Source organism: Rattus norvegicus, chromosome 10 (assembly GCF_036323735.1).
Source record: "Rattus norvegicus strain BN/NHsdMcwi chromosome 10, GRCr8, whole genome shotgun sequence".
NCBI lineage: Eukaryota > Metazoa > Chordata > Mammalia > Rodentia > Muridae > Rattus > Rattus norvegicus.
In genome coordinates, this window is record NC_086028.1 from 14395881 (window position 1) to 14411488 (window position 15608).

The 15608-nt window shown below is 52.7% G+C and overlaps 2 protein-coding genes across 5 annotated transcripts; one reads left to right on the forward strand and one right to left on the reverse strand.

The window, feature by feature from the left end:
• The first annotated feature begins 1195 nt into the window (after nucleotides 1-1195).
• On the forward strand, nucleotides 1196-12559 carry Igfals (insulin-like growth factor binding protein, acid labile subunit). Of its 3 annotated transcripts, none has more exons than XM_039086922.2 (2): nucleotides 1196-7203; nucleotides 9203-12559. In XM_039086922.2, the coding sequence occupies exons 1-2, from the start codon at nucleotides 7188-7190 to the stop codon at nucleotides 10996-10998; spliced, it is 1812 nt and encodes a 603-aa protein (XP_038942850.1). In that variant the 5' UTR covers nucleotides 1196-7187; the 3' UTR covers nucleotides 10999-12559. The 3 variants fall into 3 exon arrangements, with proteins under 3 accessions (XP_038942850.1, XP_063126000.1, NP_445781.3); XM_063269930.1 differs by lacking the exon at nucleotides 1196-7203 and adding an exon at nucleotides 7260-8086 and having other exon boundaries at nucleotides 9265-12559; NM_053329.3 differs by lacking the exon at nucleotides 1196-7203 and adding an exon at nucleotides 7970-8086 and having other exon boundaries at nucleotides 9203-11260.
• Nubp2 (NUBP iron-sulfur cluster assembly factor 2) lies at nucleotides 11863-15548 on the reverse strand. 2 transcript variants are annotated; one of them, NM_001011891.1, is made up of 7 exons: nucleotides 15506-15548; nucleotides 14929-15047; nucleotides 14628-14826; nucleotides 13610-13764; nucleotides 13287-13397; nucleotides 12975-13044; nucleotides 11863-12557 (listed from the first exon to the last, which is right to left on the reverse strand). In NM_001011891.1, the coding sequence occupies exons 1-7, from the start codon at nucleotides 15519-15521 to the stop codon at nucleotides 12412-12414; spliced, it is 816 nt and encodes a 271-aa protein (NP_001011891.1). In that variant the 5' UTR covers nucleotides 15522-15548; the 3' UTR covers nucleotides 11863-12411. The 2 variants fall into 2 exon arrangements, with proteins under 2 accessions (NP_001011891.1, XP_008765780.1); XM_008767558.4 differs by lacking the exon at nucleotides 15506-15548 and having other exon boundaries at nucleotides 14628-14843.
• Nucleotides 15549-15608: the final 60 nt, after the last annotated feature.

The following is a 15608-nucleotide window of genomic DNA, read 5'->3' on the forward strand; positions in this document are numbered from 1 at the left end:
CAGGACTCCTGACTCCAGGTAGAGGTAGGTCTGCCGGCTCGGAGGAATCACTGGTGGCGGCGTGCGAGTTCTAAGACTTCAGGGCTACCCGGGACGGTCAGGGGATGAGGTACAGGTTGGGAATCTGGAGGCAAGCCATGTACCTCGTGACAGTGCACGTAGCCAAGGAAATCAAGCTTACCAGAAGTTAGAAATAAGACAGACCAGGAGGGGCCTGGTAGGCAGGGAGCACGGGGTGTGGAGCAGGTACTGCACCTACAGCTGAAGGCTGTCGTGGTCCACAGGCCTGAGTCTTCAGTCCTACTGCTCACTGCTGCACACCCCCTCTTGAATCTGTTAACTGTTCTTTAGTCTGGTGAACTGTACAGATTTTCTGGTCCTAAGTCCTTATTTCAGCTGCTGGATGAGACCTGTTATTGAGTTCCAGTATGAACTACTTATAGCTGCCCAGAGGGTGACACACATTTTAGTCCCAGCTCTTAGGAGGTAGGGCCAGAAGACCTATGAGTTCAAGGCCAGCCTGGTCTACAGAGCAAGTTGTAGGAAAGCCAGGGCTACATAGAGGGACATCTGTCTCAAAACAGAAACAAAATTACTTTAAATTGAGGTGAAAGTCACACAAGTAGCCATTTAAATTGCAGCCCTGGGCCCATCCCAGTCACATGCCCTATAGCTGGAAGGCACCTGTACTCAGTGTTCTGCATTCCTGTCCCTCGTGATCAGGGCTTCTAGTTACTGGTGTCTCCCTCTATGCCCAGCCAATGCCAGCGGCTCTCAGGTAGACCATAAGTCGGAGAGCAGAGATGGTCCCCTCCCTCTGACACTCACTTGGAGGAACAGAAAGAGCTGGCCACCCCTGAGCAGGTCAGGTGCTAGTGCTGTCCCCACCCTTGCCCTGTGCTGGCCCATCCAATTCTTTCTTCTCATCCTGGCCTTTGTTTCCCCTGAAGACACACATGCACACTGGGGTAGAGGAAGCACTGCTCTCCTCAGCTCTCAGAGCCTGTTTGCTCTGACTGCCCTGACTGCAGTCCTGTGCACTCTGCAGCCCTTCTGTCTGTCAGTGTCATTGGTTTCCTGCCGTCCCCTGAGGACCACTGGGAGTGACAGGGCCCAGCCCCTGGAGCTCAAAGCTTACCCAGCCACAGTAACTGGGGATGTCAGTGTCAGTCAACTGAACGGAGTCACCACTTAGGTGTCCACGAACATTCTCTGGGACAGATCATGTCCCAGATGCCAACTCGCAAAGGCTAAAGTATTTAGTGTGTCCTCTAACCAAGTACAATTAAGAGAACCGCAATAAACATTTCTGAACACTAAATGAGTCAAGAAGTGAAAAAGGAAAACACAAAACAACAAACACAGTGCCGGGAGGAGATAGATTGATATATAATGTATTTATATATCATTATATGTATATACATTATAGGGGGCAGCACTGGGATTGAACCCAGAGCCTCACACACCCCAGGCAATTATTCTACCTTTTATCTTTATTTTTAGTCCTAACAATTTTATAGCTTTAAACACCTATTTGAGAAAATAAAAGGTCTCACATATGCAGGTCTTACCAAGAAAACCAATGAAACTTGAATGATCAAAAGGAAAGGCTGGGGTATAAAACTCAGGGTTAGTCACTGACTGAGCATGTGCAAGGCTCGGCCCATGCCCAGAGTGACCTGGGCATTTAAGTCAACTCAGTGCTGGGGCCCACAGTCAAAAAGGCTGAGGAAGAAGCCTTTGCTTAGGTTTGGGGCCAGCCTGGGGTACAGAGTGAATTCAGGGATAGCCTGAGCTACAGAGTAAGATCTATCTCAATAACAGCCCACCCTCAAAAAGGAGTGGAAATTCATAAAACAGAAGAAAAGTTGTTTGAAGAGATGAAAAAGCAAAACCAAACCTCTGACCCATGTGGATCAGACTTAAAGATGTAAATTCAAAAGTCACCGGGAAGGAAACCACCGTTGCTCATAAGGAAGCCGCCAGGGTTTGTGAGGGAGTTCTAGGAGGAAACTACAACAAAATGGGTAAATCTCTAGAAGGACACGAGTCACTGCAACTGGCTAAAAAAGAGTAAGCCCGGGTGGTTCATGCCTGTCAGCCACTCGGGGGCCGCAGACTGCTTGAGGCCATCTTGGGCAACATAGCCAGATGTGGCGGTGGGGTTATTTGATTGACACTGAGTCTCTCTGTAGCTGAGATTGGTTTCAAACTCACCATCATCTTGCATCAGCGTGAGAACATCTTTAAAATTGGATTTGGAACACATCTATGCCAACTGACGTCTTCCATAGAGAACAAAGGCCACATGGCTTCACTGGTGTGTTCTGTCAGGGACATCAGACATACAAAGATGTTTCGGAATACGGAGGGGCTGCTCCCAACGCAGTCACCAGGTGAATATTTCTCTGATACAGAAGCCCAAGAAAGATATCACAAACAAAAACAGACAAAAATCCTTAATATCACAACCTGGATTCGAGTAGAACAGCATTCTATACCACGGCCATGTGTATCCACCCAGCAATGCACGGTTAAACATCAGCCAGGGTAGCAGGCCATGTGAATGGAGAACAAGGCCTACGGGACCATCTCAGAAGAATGTTGGCAAAGTCCAACATGAATTTACAGAATGGCTGTGCAAACACTGCCCCTGTGTGCTTTTACCTGTGGCTGTGAGGGACCCACAGCCCCAATGACATCAGAGCACACAAGTTTAATCTTAGAGTTTGGAGGCTGGCAGCTGACGCGGCTCCCAATGGGTGTCAGGAGGGCTGTGCTCCTGAAGGCTCTAGGAAGGTGTTGTTGGCCTGTCCTGATTCTTAGACGCACCCTGTGTTTCCAGCTCACAGCCCCTGTCTCTGCCTGCAGAGCTGGAGACCTGGCTGAGTCCTTATCAGCCACCCCGCCACCTTCCGAATCTCTCTTCCTCTCCCTTGGCCTTGCCTGGGAACTCTCAGCAAGATCAATTCCCTCAGCTATGTTAGGGCCACAGATTCCAGGGGTCAGGACATGGATGGACATCTCTTATTATTCTGCCTTCTAGAACTTGTGAGAATGGTTCAACTAGCACCAAAGTCAGTGGTGTATGGGAAGTCAGCCACGTCTCAGGGCACTTCGATGAGTCATTCAAAGGCTCGCCAGGGTTTTATGAATAACTAGGAGGTCAGCGAACAGCGCAGCCCTACACAGCAAATCCTAAGGAACACCCTTCCCCACTGGAATTAACAGTCCTTGGGTTGTAAGATGAGACTAAATTGTGTCTCTACACACTAGTTATCCAAGAGTAAACTAAAAGCAGTTCCTCTCTTTGTAGCATCAAAACTAATAAAATACCAAGGAAGCATTTTATCAAAGAGTAAGGTATACACATGGACAATGGCAGTGTTAAGAGAAACGAATGAACAAAGCCAGTGTGGGAGGTGGCCAGGCTCACGGATGAGACCACTCCCTAAGATACTGGTTCTTCACAAACTGCTCTACAGATAAAGTGCAGCCCCCAGGAAAATCCTTAACATGTGTATGAGAAAGTAACAAGCAGGCTTTAAAATTATACAGCGATTCAAAGAAACCAGATGATCCAAAAGAACTTTGGAAAAGAACAAGGTCCTGGGACCTCTGGCTACCTGAAGCCAGAAAGCACAACCATGACGTTTGGAGTGGGCCAGGACAAGAGTGGCCACCAGGCTCTGAAGCAGAATAGAGAGTAAGCCATCATGGTTGTGGCCATTTGATTTTCCTTTGTTAGATGCCAAGAACAGTTTTCTTAACAGATGGGCTGGACTGCTTGGACTTGTACAGAGGAAACATGAGTGAACTCACATAACATGTAAATTAACGCAGTGCATTGGAGAACTAAAGGGCTTTGAGGTTCTGATATTTGGAGGAAGGACTAGTAGAAAATATAGGCTCACAGGTTAGACAGCATTCATGGATGTGACATTCAAGACTTGAGCCAGAAGAGAAACAAATTGGTATTTTTCAGAATATCAGATATTCAGAAGCTTGCAATAAAAAGGCATTCTGAAAAAATAGACAAGTTATATACAGGAAATTTTTACAAAAACATACATCTGGTAATATGTCTGAAATCCATAATGAAGTCTTAGGAAACATACCATAACCCAGGGCTGGAGAGGTGGCCCTGTGATTCAGAGCACTGGCTGCTGTCACAGAGGATCTTGGCTCACTTCCAGGCACCCACAGGAGCCTCACAACTGTCCCTGCCTCGGGTTCCGGGGATCCAGTGCTCACTTCTGGCTTCGGAAGGCATGGGGTTTGCATCTAGTGCATATGCGTGCGTTCAGGCAAATACTCAGAAAGTTTTTTAAAAACCAATTAAGGCTGAGAGTGATGGTGCACACCTTTAATCCCAGCACTTGGGATGCAGAGGCTGGTGGAGCTCTGTCAATTTGAGGCCAGCCTGCTGGTCTACAGAGCTAGTTCCAGGACAGCCAGGGCTACACACACACACACACACACACACACACACACACACACACACACACACACACACAAAATTAAAAAGAGCAAAGGCTTTGAAGAAATGTAAGAATGACCAATAAAACAGAAAACAGGCTGGGGGGAATGCACAATGAAATGCTCACTCTGCAACCTAAGGGTCTGAGTGCACGTCCCTCACCGAGTGACGGCTGTTTGCGGCAGCGCATGCCTACAGCAGCAGCACTGGGGGACGGTGGTGCGCACACACCCACCTCTCTGGCTTTCTGGCCAGTCAGACTAGCCAGTAAGTGGGCTGCAGGTTCAGTTTGAGATCTTGTCTCAAAAAATGTCAGAAGTTCTAATTGACAGCTTCCAGATGTGTGCATACACGCATCATACAAAGTGAAGAAATGAACCATCCTGATTTTAAGTTATATCACAAAAAAATAATAACAGCATGGTACTGGCGTAAAAACAGACACATCGATCAATGGGGTAGAAATGAAGACCCAGACATAAGTCCACACAGCTATGATCACCTGATTTTTTTCATAGAGGCCAAAACTACATACTTGAAACAGTACAGCACCATCAATAAGCAGTGACGGTCGGATTGTATAGTTCATGAAACTTGATTCTTTTTTTTTTCTTTTTTCTTTTTTTTCGGAGCTGGGAACCGAACCCAGGGCCTTGTGCTTGCTAGGCAAGCGCTCTACCACTGAGCTAAATCCCCAACCCCTATGAAACTTGATTCTTACTGTGTACCCTGTACAAAGCTCTAAATGGACCAAGGATCTTGAGCTAAGACCGAGCCCGGGAACCAGAGGAGAAAGTGGATAAGGAATGCACGGTAACTTTCAGGCGCAGGAAAGCAACATAAAAGATTACAAAAGCACCTAAAGGGAACATGTTTAGGCCCGAATGCAAACGGGACCCAAAGACATTTAAAAACTGAAGGATTACAGGGTTGGGGATTTGGCTCAGTGGTAGAGCACTTGCCTAGGAGGCGCAAGACCTTGGGTTCGGTCCCCAGCTCTGAAAAAAAACAAAACAAAACAAAACAAAAAACCTGAAGGATTAGCAGGGTGTGGTGGGTATCTATAAGCCCAGCTTGCTGAGGGCTGAGGCAAGAGGATCGTCCTGAAGTTGAGCCCGGTCTGGACTACACAGTGAGGTCTTGTCACAGAAATGTAAAATAAGCCTTTGCAAGGTGACACAGGCTGTGACCCTAGCCCTTGGGAAGTAGAGGCAGGAAAAGCAGGAGTTTAAGGCCATCCTCTGCAATATTTGAAATTCAAGGCTAGTTTGGGCGACCTGAGACCTTGTCTCAAAAAAAAAAAAAAAAAAAAAAGGGTGGGGGCTGGGGAGGTGGCTCAGCGGTTAAGAGCACTGACTGTTCTTCCAGAGGTCCTGAATTCAAATCCCAGCAACCACATGGTGGCTCACAACCATCTGTAATGGGATCAGATGCCCTCTTCTGGTGTGTCTGAAGACAGCTACAGTGTACTTATATATGATAAATAAATCTTAAAAAAAAAAAAAGAGGAAAGAAAGAAAAGAGAAAGAGTTAGGTGGGCAGTGGCACACACCTTTAACCCCAGCATTCAGAAGGCAGAAGCAGGAGGATCTGTGTGATTTCGGGGCCAGCCTGGTCTACAAAGTGAGTTCCAGGACAGCCAGGGATGTTACACAGAGAAACCCCATCTCGAAGAACCAATAAATATCCAAAACCTCCGTGTTCGGTAGCTGGACAGTTTCAGGGGTATCGGCCTCACCAGAAACCAGTGAACAATGGGCAGGCATCTTCCAGTAGGCACCTTGCAGAGACAGACGTGTTAGGGGAGACATACACCTCCCTGTGGGAGCTCAACTGCTGCCCTCACAGAGACACCCACATGCCCTTCGGGCCTCGCAAGCCACCATTCACAACTTCACTGTGCGTGGTCCTAGAGGGAGGCGCCAAGTGTCCAGCCAAGACAGATGTACCGTGACGACTGCATTTCACTTGGATGATGTCTGAAGAAACAGGCAGTGTGTTCTGTATCTGTTGGCATATTCTGGGCGACACACAGGGCCCAGGTAAGGTACTAGGAGATCAAACTGGATAGAATGGCAGGGTTGTTGGGGATTAAGGGGGTTCAGTGGCTGAGCCTTCTGTTCCTGCGCTGCGTGGCTGCAGCACTCAGAGGCTGACTCGGGTCTAAACAAACTCTCAAAAACCTGGCGAGGTTTTCATAGCACATAAGACAGGGCTTGGAGTGGACAGGAAGAGCTCCTAGTCCAGCAGGAACCCACAAGGACTCATGGGCACTGCTGCTGGCCCCTGTCCTCAACAGAGGCTGGCCACTGGCCCCGGAGCCCTGCTGAGGCCGCACTTTTGCTGTGTAAACTGCTCTGTGGCTCTGGGCGGAGACTCCCTCCCCGCAGATCTATAATTTCTCAGAAAAGAGGCTGAGGAATAACCTGGAAAATGCCCTAGACATGGGACAGCATGGTGGGAACCACAGTCCCCTGACCTTCCCAGACCTGCCTATTTCCTCTGCTTGCTTAGAGATAGCTTCCAATGATATCCCCCAGTCCCCCTAAGAAACTGTCCTTCCTGAAACCCAGTACTGCCTCTCCCGGCCCCTCCCGTGTGCATTCCCACCATCCCAGGGCAAAGGGACAGAGCTCAAGGCAGGGTTTGCTGAGCTTTGAAGTGTCCAGCAGGTCACAGCTCTCAGGCCCTGGAGGAGGAAGCTGAGATGTGGCTCCGGCAGGGTGAGTGGAGCCAGGGCCAGGTTGAGGGTCCCACATGCAGCCCTCCTGCCTCCCCCAGGGACAGCATGTTTACCCGGGGTCTTTGCACACAAGGAAGTAGTTAGGCCCTCCATACTGTGGAGGCCGGTGGAAGCTGGCTCTGACCCTCCAGGCTTGGGTGCCCACTGTCTTCCTGCCAGCCAGCCTTTCCTAGGAGGACTGTGCTGGGTAGAGCAAACATGAGGTAGCTGGTGGCCCTGCCAGGTGTTCCTAGAAGAGGCCCTGGAGGAGGGGCAGTAGCCAGACATCAGCTGACCTAGAGGTCACAGGAGGGCTGAGACTGGGCCTTGGACAAACCCCTGGGCTGGGAGGCACAAATGGTGGGCCCACTCAGGCTTAAGAAACCCCAGGTTAGACAGCATGGGAGAAGTACAAGCAAGGCCTTAGGAACCGCAAAACTGCTTAACCCTGACACAGCTATCTGCTCAGTATAGGGGTGAATAGGGGGATTCCCAGGAACCCCGGAGCTCCCCTCACCTTGTCTGAACCTATTGGGAGACAGGGTCCCCTAAACCTACCTTGAGCACCAATCCTGTAAGACTACTCCACCAAGCCTCTACCTCCAACACCAGCAGGGGTGGCTTTTAAAGTCTCCCTGAGGGAGACTTTAGGGCAGACGAAGTGCCCCTCCCTTGCTCCATCTGCACCCAGGAGAGCTGCTGTCGAGACTAGCTGCCCAGCACGAGAGGGTTAAAGGAGCGAGAGTGTGGGGCAGGGCCAGCTGAGGGCTGCCAGCTACAGGCAGTGGGGAAATCCACAGGGCAGCAGCCTGTATTGTAGACGGCCCTTGCTCACTGCCTGCCTGCAGCCAGCTCTGTACAAGGAACAATGGCCCTGAGGACAGGTGAGGAACCCCTATCCCCTGCCACTTGCTCTGAGGGTGGCTGGTCCTCTCCTGAGCCCACTGGGAGAAGCCCCTTAACTCAGGGTGGGCTGGTGGGAATTCTGGGTTGGGTCTTGTTATAACAATTTCTGGCACCGGAGGGTCTCTCTTCCTTTTCCCCTTGGTGGTGGCACTGTGAGAAAGGGCCAAATGAAGGCAGGGCAGACAGAAGCAGCAAGTACCTTACCCCTGGGCACACGGTGCAGAAATGGCGCTCAATGCTCTCGACATTCCCACCTCACAGCCTGCTGAGATGGTTTGCCGCACACGGCCCGCGACCCTTCTAACTACCATTCCTCTTAAGGGCCCGGCCCTGGGTGAATAGGAAAATGTCTTATCCCTTGTCTGCCTTTGGAGTGCCCCCACCGAGTCTCACTTCCAAACCACCAATACGCAGTCACACCAGACACATACGGCATAGGTGCGGAATATTGTTGTCCTACCCAACTTGATCTGGAACTCTCAGCATGCACCTGAGGTAGATTAGAATTGGGGTGCCAGCTGGGTTTGTGTGATTTGACGTCTGGTTGGATGGACAACTGGGGCTTTCTAGACTCCCACTCTTCTACCAGCAAGGGTTATAGCCTTCATATACTAGGGAGCAAATAAGGCTCGCTTCACCCCTATTGGGGCCTAAAGGCAGGGAACGCACAATTTTCTGTCCAGACACTGAGGACTACAAATGAATATGCTACCTGGGTCTATCCCAGAATATTCTGGAACAGTCAGATCTGGGCCAGCACCTCGATTCTATTTCTCAGTCTGGCTGTTGTGAATACCCCAGAGGACACAGACCGCCTAGTGGCCAGGGCCCAGGTTGCCTGTAAAGCCAGGGTAAATGGAAAAGAGCTACATATCCTCTGTGCCCTTGCAATAAGATGGGGACCACCACTTGCTGGTTCCATGGGTTGGAAAACTGAAGTGGCTTCAAAGGACAGGATCCGGCAGTCACCAGTGTCTGCTTGGTATCAAAGTGGGATGGCGTCCCTCTCTTACCATGGCTGAGGGCTAAGGTTTGGCTCACATCCTGGGGCACAGTCCTTTGGGCACCTCCTTGCCAAGCCCTTCTCCCCACAGGAGGCCCAGCCCTGGTGGTGCTTCTGGCTTTCTGGGTGGCACTGGGCCCCTGTCACCTGCAGGGGACAGATCCCGGAGCGTCGGCAGATGCCGAGGGCCCCCAGTGCCCCGTCGCCTGTACCTGCAGCCATGATGACTACACAGATGAGCTCAGCGTCTTTTGCAGTTCAAAGAACCTCACACATCTGCCTGATGACATCCCAGTCAGCACCAGAGCCCTGTGGCTTGATGGCAACAACCTCTCTTCTATCCCCTCAGCGGCCTTCCAGAACCTGTCCAGCCTGGACTTTCTCAACCTGCAGGGCAGCTGGCTGAGGAGCCTGGAGCCACAGGCACTGCTGGGGCTGCAGAACCTCTACCATCTGCACCTGGAACGGAACCGGCTCCGGAACCTCGCCGTGGGCTTGTTCACACACACACCGAGTCTGGCTTCACTCAGCCTGAGCAGCAACCTCTTGGGCCGGCTGGAGGAAGGGCTGTTCCAGGGCCTCAGTCACCTTTGGGACCTCAACCTGGGTTGGAACAGTCTAGTGGTCCTGCCTGACACAGTGTTCCAGGGACTGGGCAACCTCCACGAGCTGGTGCTGGCTGGCAACAAACTGACTTACCTGCAGCCTGCGCTCTTCTGTGGCTTGGGCGAGCTGCGGGAGCTGGATCTGAGCAGGAACGCACTCCGAAGCGTCAAAGCTAACGTCTTTGTACATTTGCCCAGGCTGCAGAAGCTGTACCTGGACCGGAACCTCATTACAGCCGTGGCCCCTCGTGCCTTTCTGGGCATGAAGGCCCTGCGTTGGCTGGACCTGTCGCACAACCGCGTGGCTGGCCTCATGGAGGACACCTTCCCAGGCCTGCTGGGCCTGCACGTCCTGCGCCTGGCACACAATGCGATCGCTAGCTTGCGGCCGCGCACTTTCAAAGACCTGCACTTCCTGGAGGAACTGCAGCTGGGCCACAATCGAATCAGGCAGCTCGGGGAGAGGACATTCGAGGGCCTGGGGCAGCTGGAGGTGCTGACGCTCAATGACAACCAGATCACTGAGGTCAGGGTGGGCGCCTTCTCTGGCCTTTTCAATGTGGCGGTTATGAATCTCTCCGGCAACTGTCTGAGGAGCCTCCCGGAGCGGGTGTTTCAGGGTCTGGACAAACTGCACAGCCTGCACCTAGAGCACAGCTGCCTGGGTCACGTCCGCCTGCACACTTTTGCTGGCCTCTCAGGGCTGCGCAGGCTCTTCCTCAGGGACAACAGCATCTCCAGCATCGAAGAACAGAGCCTGGCAGGGCTTTCGGAGCTCCTGGAACTGGATCTTACTACCAACCGCCTCACACATCTGCCCCGCCAGCTCTTCCAGGGCCTCGGCCACCTGGAGTACCTGCTTCTCTCCTACAACCAACTGACGACTTTATCCGCGGAGGTCCTGGGCCCTCTGCAGCGGGCCTTCTGGTTGGATATCTCACACAACCACCTGGAGACGCTGGCCGAAGGCCTTTTCTCATCTCTGGGGCGGCTTCGCTACCTCAGCCTCAGGAATAACTCCTTGCAGACCTTTTCGCCACAGCCCGGCCTGGAGCGCCTGTGGCTTGATGCCAACCCCTGGGACTGCAGCTGTCCCCTCAAGGCGCTTCGAGACTTTGCCCTGCAGAACCCTGGTGTTGTCCCCCGCTTTGTTCAGACTGTCTGTGAGGGGGACGACTGCCAGCCGGTGTACACCTACAACAATATCACTTGCGCTGGCCCCGCCAACGTCTCGGGCCTCGACCTAAGAGACGTTAGTGAAACACATTTTGTGCACTGCTGACACTGGCTACTTACTGGCCCGGTCTGGCCGAACACTGCCTCATGGCCAGGACGGGGTCTCATTGTTAACAGAATAAGCTGGCTCTCAAATTCCTACCCATCTCTAGGGGACAGGTCCTGGCTGCTCACTTCCTGGAAGCAGGCTGTACTGGAAGCTATGTGGCCTAGAAAGGGTGGGCTCAGGCCAAGTGTCCAAGGGCCCAAAGGAGGGAGGTGCTCAGAGGCTCTCCCTGCTGCCAACAATTAAAGCAAATACTAAGATAGCTTGTGACCTGGAGTATGAACTTGAGAAAGGTCTCTCCCTGCCCCATCTCTCCTGTCTTCGCTCTTGCCTGAGCAGTCTGAGCCTTGCTGGTTTTGAGAACATGGGTCCCACTTCGTTTGTACCAGATCCTACCCATTTCCTCTTGAGCTTCCTATGACTCTCTTCTCCAACCCAGGAACTGCAGGCACTCACCCCAGCCCCACTCCAGGCATGGCATCCCTCCCTTGGGGCACCCCATTGGGGCCAAGTGGGGTTCTCACAGATGTTGTCAGCATACAGGGGTGGAGATCACCACACCTGCCCTCTACTTTTAGTGGGTGTTGGTGAAGGGAGCAGGTGGAAATTGAGGACTGCATCTGACCACAGGAATCACCCCCTTGCAACATTCCCCAGGTCCCCAGTCTCCCTTGAAGACCTCAGCTTTGCCCCAGGGAGAAACATAACAGGCCCTACTTCCCTTCCTGACTTTTCTAGGCAGGAGGAGGGAGGGCCTCTGTGTCTATGCTCACACTTGAACACTCAGTAATGTGCTTGCAGACCCCCTGGGTTTCTGAAAACACAACGTGCCAATCCCCATCCCCCAAAACAAGACAGACACCCTTACCAGGCCCTTCAGATTTTTACTAAGACTGTGCGTTCCAACCATGAAATGTAGGGAGTCAAGAGCTATCTCACTGAGGACAGGGTTTGTTTGGATGCTGGGTTCCTCACAAGATGGGTGATATGTTTAACAGTGGAGTTCTGTAAAGTCACCAGATGTAACTGTAAACCACACTGTGTCACAAAAGGCTCACAGCACAGCATGTGTGGGCACTCAGGGTCAGTCGGGGTGAGAAAGGGCCAGCTCCTGTGTGGTGTGGCTGTTAGAGCAACCTGTTGACCTGGGGGCAGAAGTGACCAGGGCAGAATGAAAGCGTACAGACTGGAGGATAAGGCTAGTGCTGTCTTGAGGGACCAGGACCCAAGCTCTCCCTCAGCTGTAGACTAGTTTGGTGAAGCTGGTGTCAGCGAATGACATGGATGTAATCGCATAGACCAGCCACTGCCTGGGCCAGCAACTACAGGTCCCAAGACAGTCCTGAGGACCTCAGCTCCCGATGCTCCTGCAGCCGAGAAGAGAGCACACAGCCCCACAAGGCTGCGAGGCTGTCAGGAGCACAGAGCAGGCATCTGGTGCAGAACTTTATGAGCTATGGATGTGAGTGCGGAATATGCGGTGCTTTTGGGAAATTCCTGGATGAAGTCACGCCCCTCCTCCAAGCTCCTGGTAAGCTGGGGATCCAGGGGAACAGAACCTGTAACAACAAAAGCCAGGAAAGGGCTGACAACATGGCTCAATGGCTAACGGTGCTTGCTGCCAAACTGGTAAGCCAGGTTCGATACCCAGGCCCTACATGGTAGAAGATAACTGACCCCCGCAACCTGATCTCCCCATGTGCACTGTGAGAGCCTGCAGCAGCAGGCAGGAATGTCAGCTGACCACTCACCTGTCAGAGCTCCCCATGAGCTCCCACTTGAACAATATGGGACAAGGGGTAGGAACCTGGTATCCTGACACATGCACTCCCAAAAAATGTGGCTGGGTGTTGGGCAGCCCAGAGAAACCTCAGATTGGGTTCTTACACAAGGGAGGTCCAATACAGCAGCCAGACCCATGCAGGAGCCTGGAAGGTGGAAGTGAGGGCCCCAGATGGCCTGCTTCTGACACTCACCTAAAAAGGGAACGCCAGCCAGCCGGGCCAGCTCCTCCCCACCGCCGCTGGAGAAGACATTGGTGCACTCCTAGAAGACAAGTGCTGTGAGGGTCCAGCTTGTAGACCCCTTCACCATGATGACACCCCCCCCACCCCACGTAAGGCCCATGGCCAGGGTGGTCCAGGGAGTGCCCAGTAATAGTGTCCTTTCTATCCACCTGACACTGGGGACCCGTGGACAAGAGACCTACTTTCTCAAAGTCCCTGACTGCCACACCTGTCTTGTCCTCCCTCAGACCTTGAACTGCCCACCCATCTTCCAAGACTCACAGCGCAGTGCGGGCAGGCGAAGCCGCTCATGTTCTCTATGACCCCTATCACCTGCAGCCCAGTCTTCTTACAGAAGGTCAGCTCCCGCCTCACGTCCCCAATAGACACGGCCTGTGGGTCAGAGTGAGGAGGAGCCAGTCAGTCACAGATCAGCCAAGAATCAAGTAACCAGCAGGGGACATGGCCCACTACAGTCTATTCCCAGCCCAACCAGGGTGGAGAGACAGACAGACAGACAGACAGACAGACAGACAGACACACACACACACACACTCTCTCTCTCTCTCTCGCCCAGGTAGGGTTGGAAGAGATGCCAGTAGTACCTGTGGTGTGGTGACCACAAGAGCCCCAAGGGGCTTATAGGGCCGCAGTGCTTCCACCGTGGCCATGTGCTCATCAGAAGTCCCTGGAGGGGTGTCCACAACCAGATAGTCCAGCTCCCCCCAGGCCACGTCAGACACAAACTGCTTTATCAGTGCTGCAAAGACCCAAAGCCCAGTAGTGACCCTTGAGAAAGAGTTAGGAAATGGACAGCCCATCTTGTCCAGCCCAGGATCTACCAACTGCTTCTGGGCAGCTTGCAGAGGACCCTGGGAACACCTGTCTCATAGGGCGGCCAGGGCCACCGATAACGGGGCAGAGCTTCTGGGCTCCCACGAGCATTCCTTGCGTTTCAGCGGCCTTACCACCTGCTAGTACTCAACTATCTCCACACCCCGCCTAGCAGGGATGTAGCCAGCTCCCATGACAGCCCCTGGTGAGGATGCAACCTTGACTCTCCTGAGAGCCTCTGTGCCCTCAAACCCAGAGCAAATGCCCTGGTACGAGGAAGCTCCTCGGCAGCACACCTAGGAGCAGCTAACTCTAAGTGTGTAGCCTCTCGCCACATCCATGATGGTTTACTGTTACCATCTTGAAGCTCAGCACTTAGGTCCGCTACACACTGTGTGACCTCAGATCCTGGGACTGAGGGAGGCCAGGTGCGGAGGGGGATCTCAGGAGAGCAATTCCTTCCTAACTGAGGAGTGGCTGATGGCTTCACAACAAATGCCAAACAGAGCTTCTCCCTCGATCTTGGCCTCAGGTCACACTCTCCATCCAGAGGCTGATGCAGTTGTCAGAGGCTGTGGGAGGCTTCTCAGAAACACAGGGGTGTATATATATCCTCAGGGGTGTGCGTGTATGAGCAGTGGAAACATTCCAACTGGACAGAGACTCCAATACCAAGAGGCTAGGACTGGCTTCCGGCTTTATCCAAAGGCACGAGAGGAGGGAAAGTGGCCTCGGTATAAAGAGGCACCGAGGAGTTGGCTGGGGGACTGCTTCTCACTAAGTTCTTACCATGTTTCTTGGGACCTCTCCACACCACGGCCTCATCAGGGTTTTCCAGCAGGAAGCCCACAGACATAAGGGAGATGCTCTGCTCCTGATCCACAAAGACAGGCACCCAGCCACTGTCACACTGGTGCACTGCTTTGCCTTGTGCATGGAGCATGTGTGGTATGCTGGGGCCACACAGGTCCACATCTAGGATCCCCACCTGCAAGGACAAGGATGCTGAGGGGTGGAGAGAAGCCTGCTAAGCTTGTTGGGACTTAAGGACAATAATGAAACAGGTTGTCAACCCTGGTCAGGGCCTCACCTTCTTGCCCTGGTGGCGCAGCGCCAGGGCCAACTCCGTGGAGATGGTGCTTTTCCCAACGCCTCCCTTTCCAGAAAGAACAAGGATGATATGTCGCACACCGGCCAGGTTTCCGGGCTCTGGTGAGAAACAGGAGTTGGCATGTCCAGGAGATCGACAAAGAAAAGGCACCAGGTAGGTCTTCTAGAAGCCCCAGATCTGTCTTGGTCTCACTTCTGTCTGAGGTGGAGCAACTTCACACACGTGAAGTGCACACGAGAACGCTCACTTGCTATAACTCTTCAAACTTCCAGCTAACTTCAAAAGACATAGAGTAGCTAACAGAGTAGCTTGCCACAGCTAAGTGACACTTGCGCAAATGCACAGACTCCACACTGGAGATTACAGAGGGCTTCCAGTTCTCCGGAAACTGTGAGGCTGAGGATCCAGAGCAGCTGTAACCGCCTATATGTGCATCCGCGTCACTCGGCTGACTCAGTAAACAAGGGGACATGGGATGCTTTGGCGTGGGTCTGCACTCAGTTCGCTTTCAGACTTCCCCAACCCCCTCACGCTTGGCGGGGACCCGTAGGCTCACCAGCAGCAGCCTCCATTCCGCTACAGCTGCTTTTCGCGGCTCCCTTCCGCTTCTTCTCCAAACTTTCGGGGCCTTTGAACCAATGGCGACAAGAGCCCGCCCC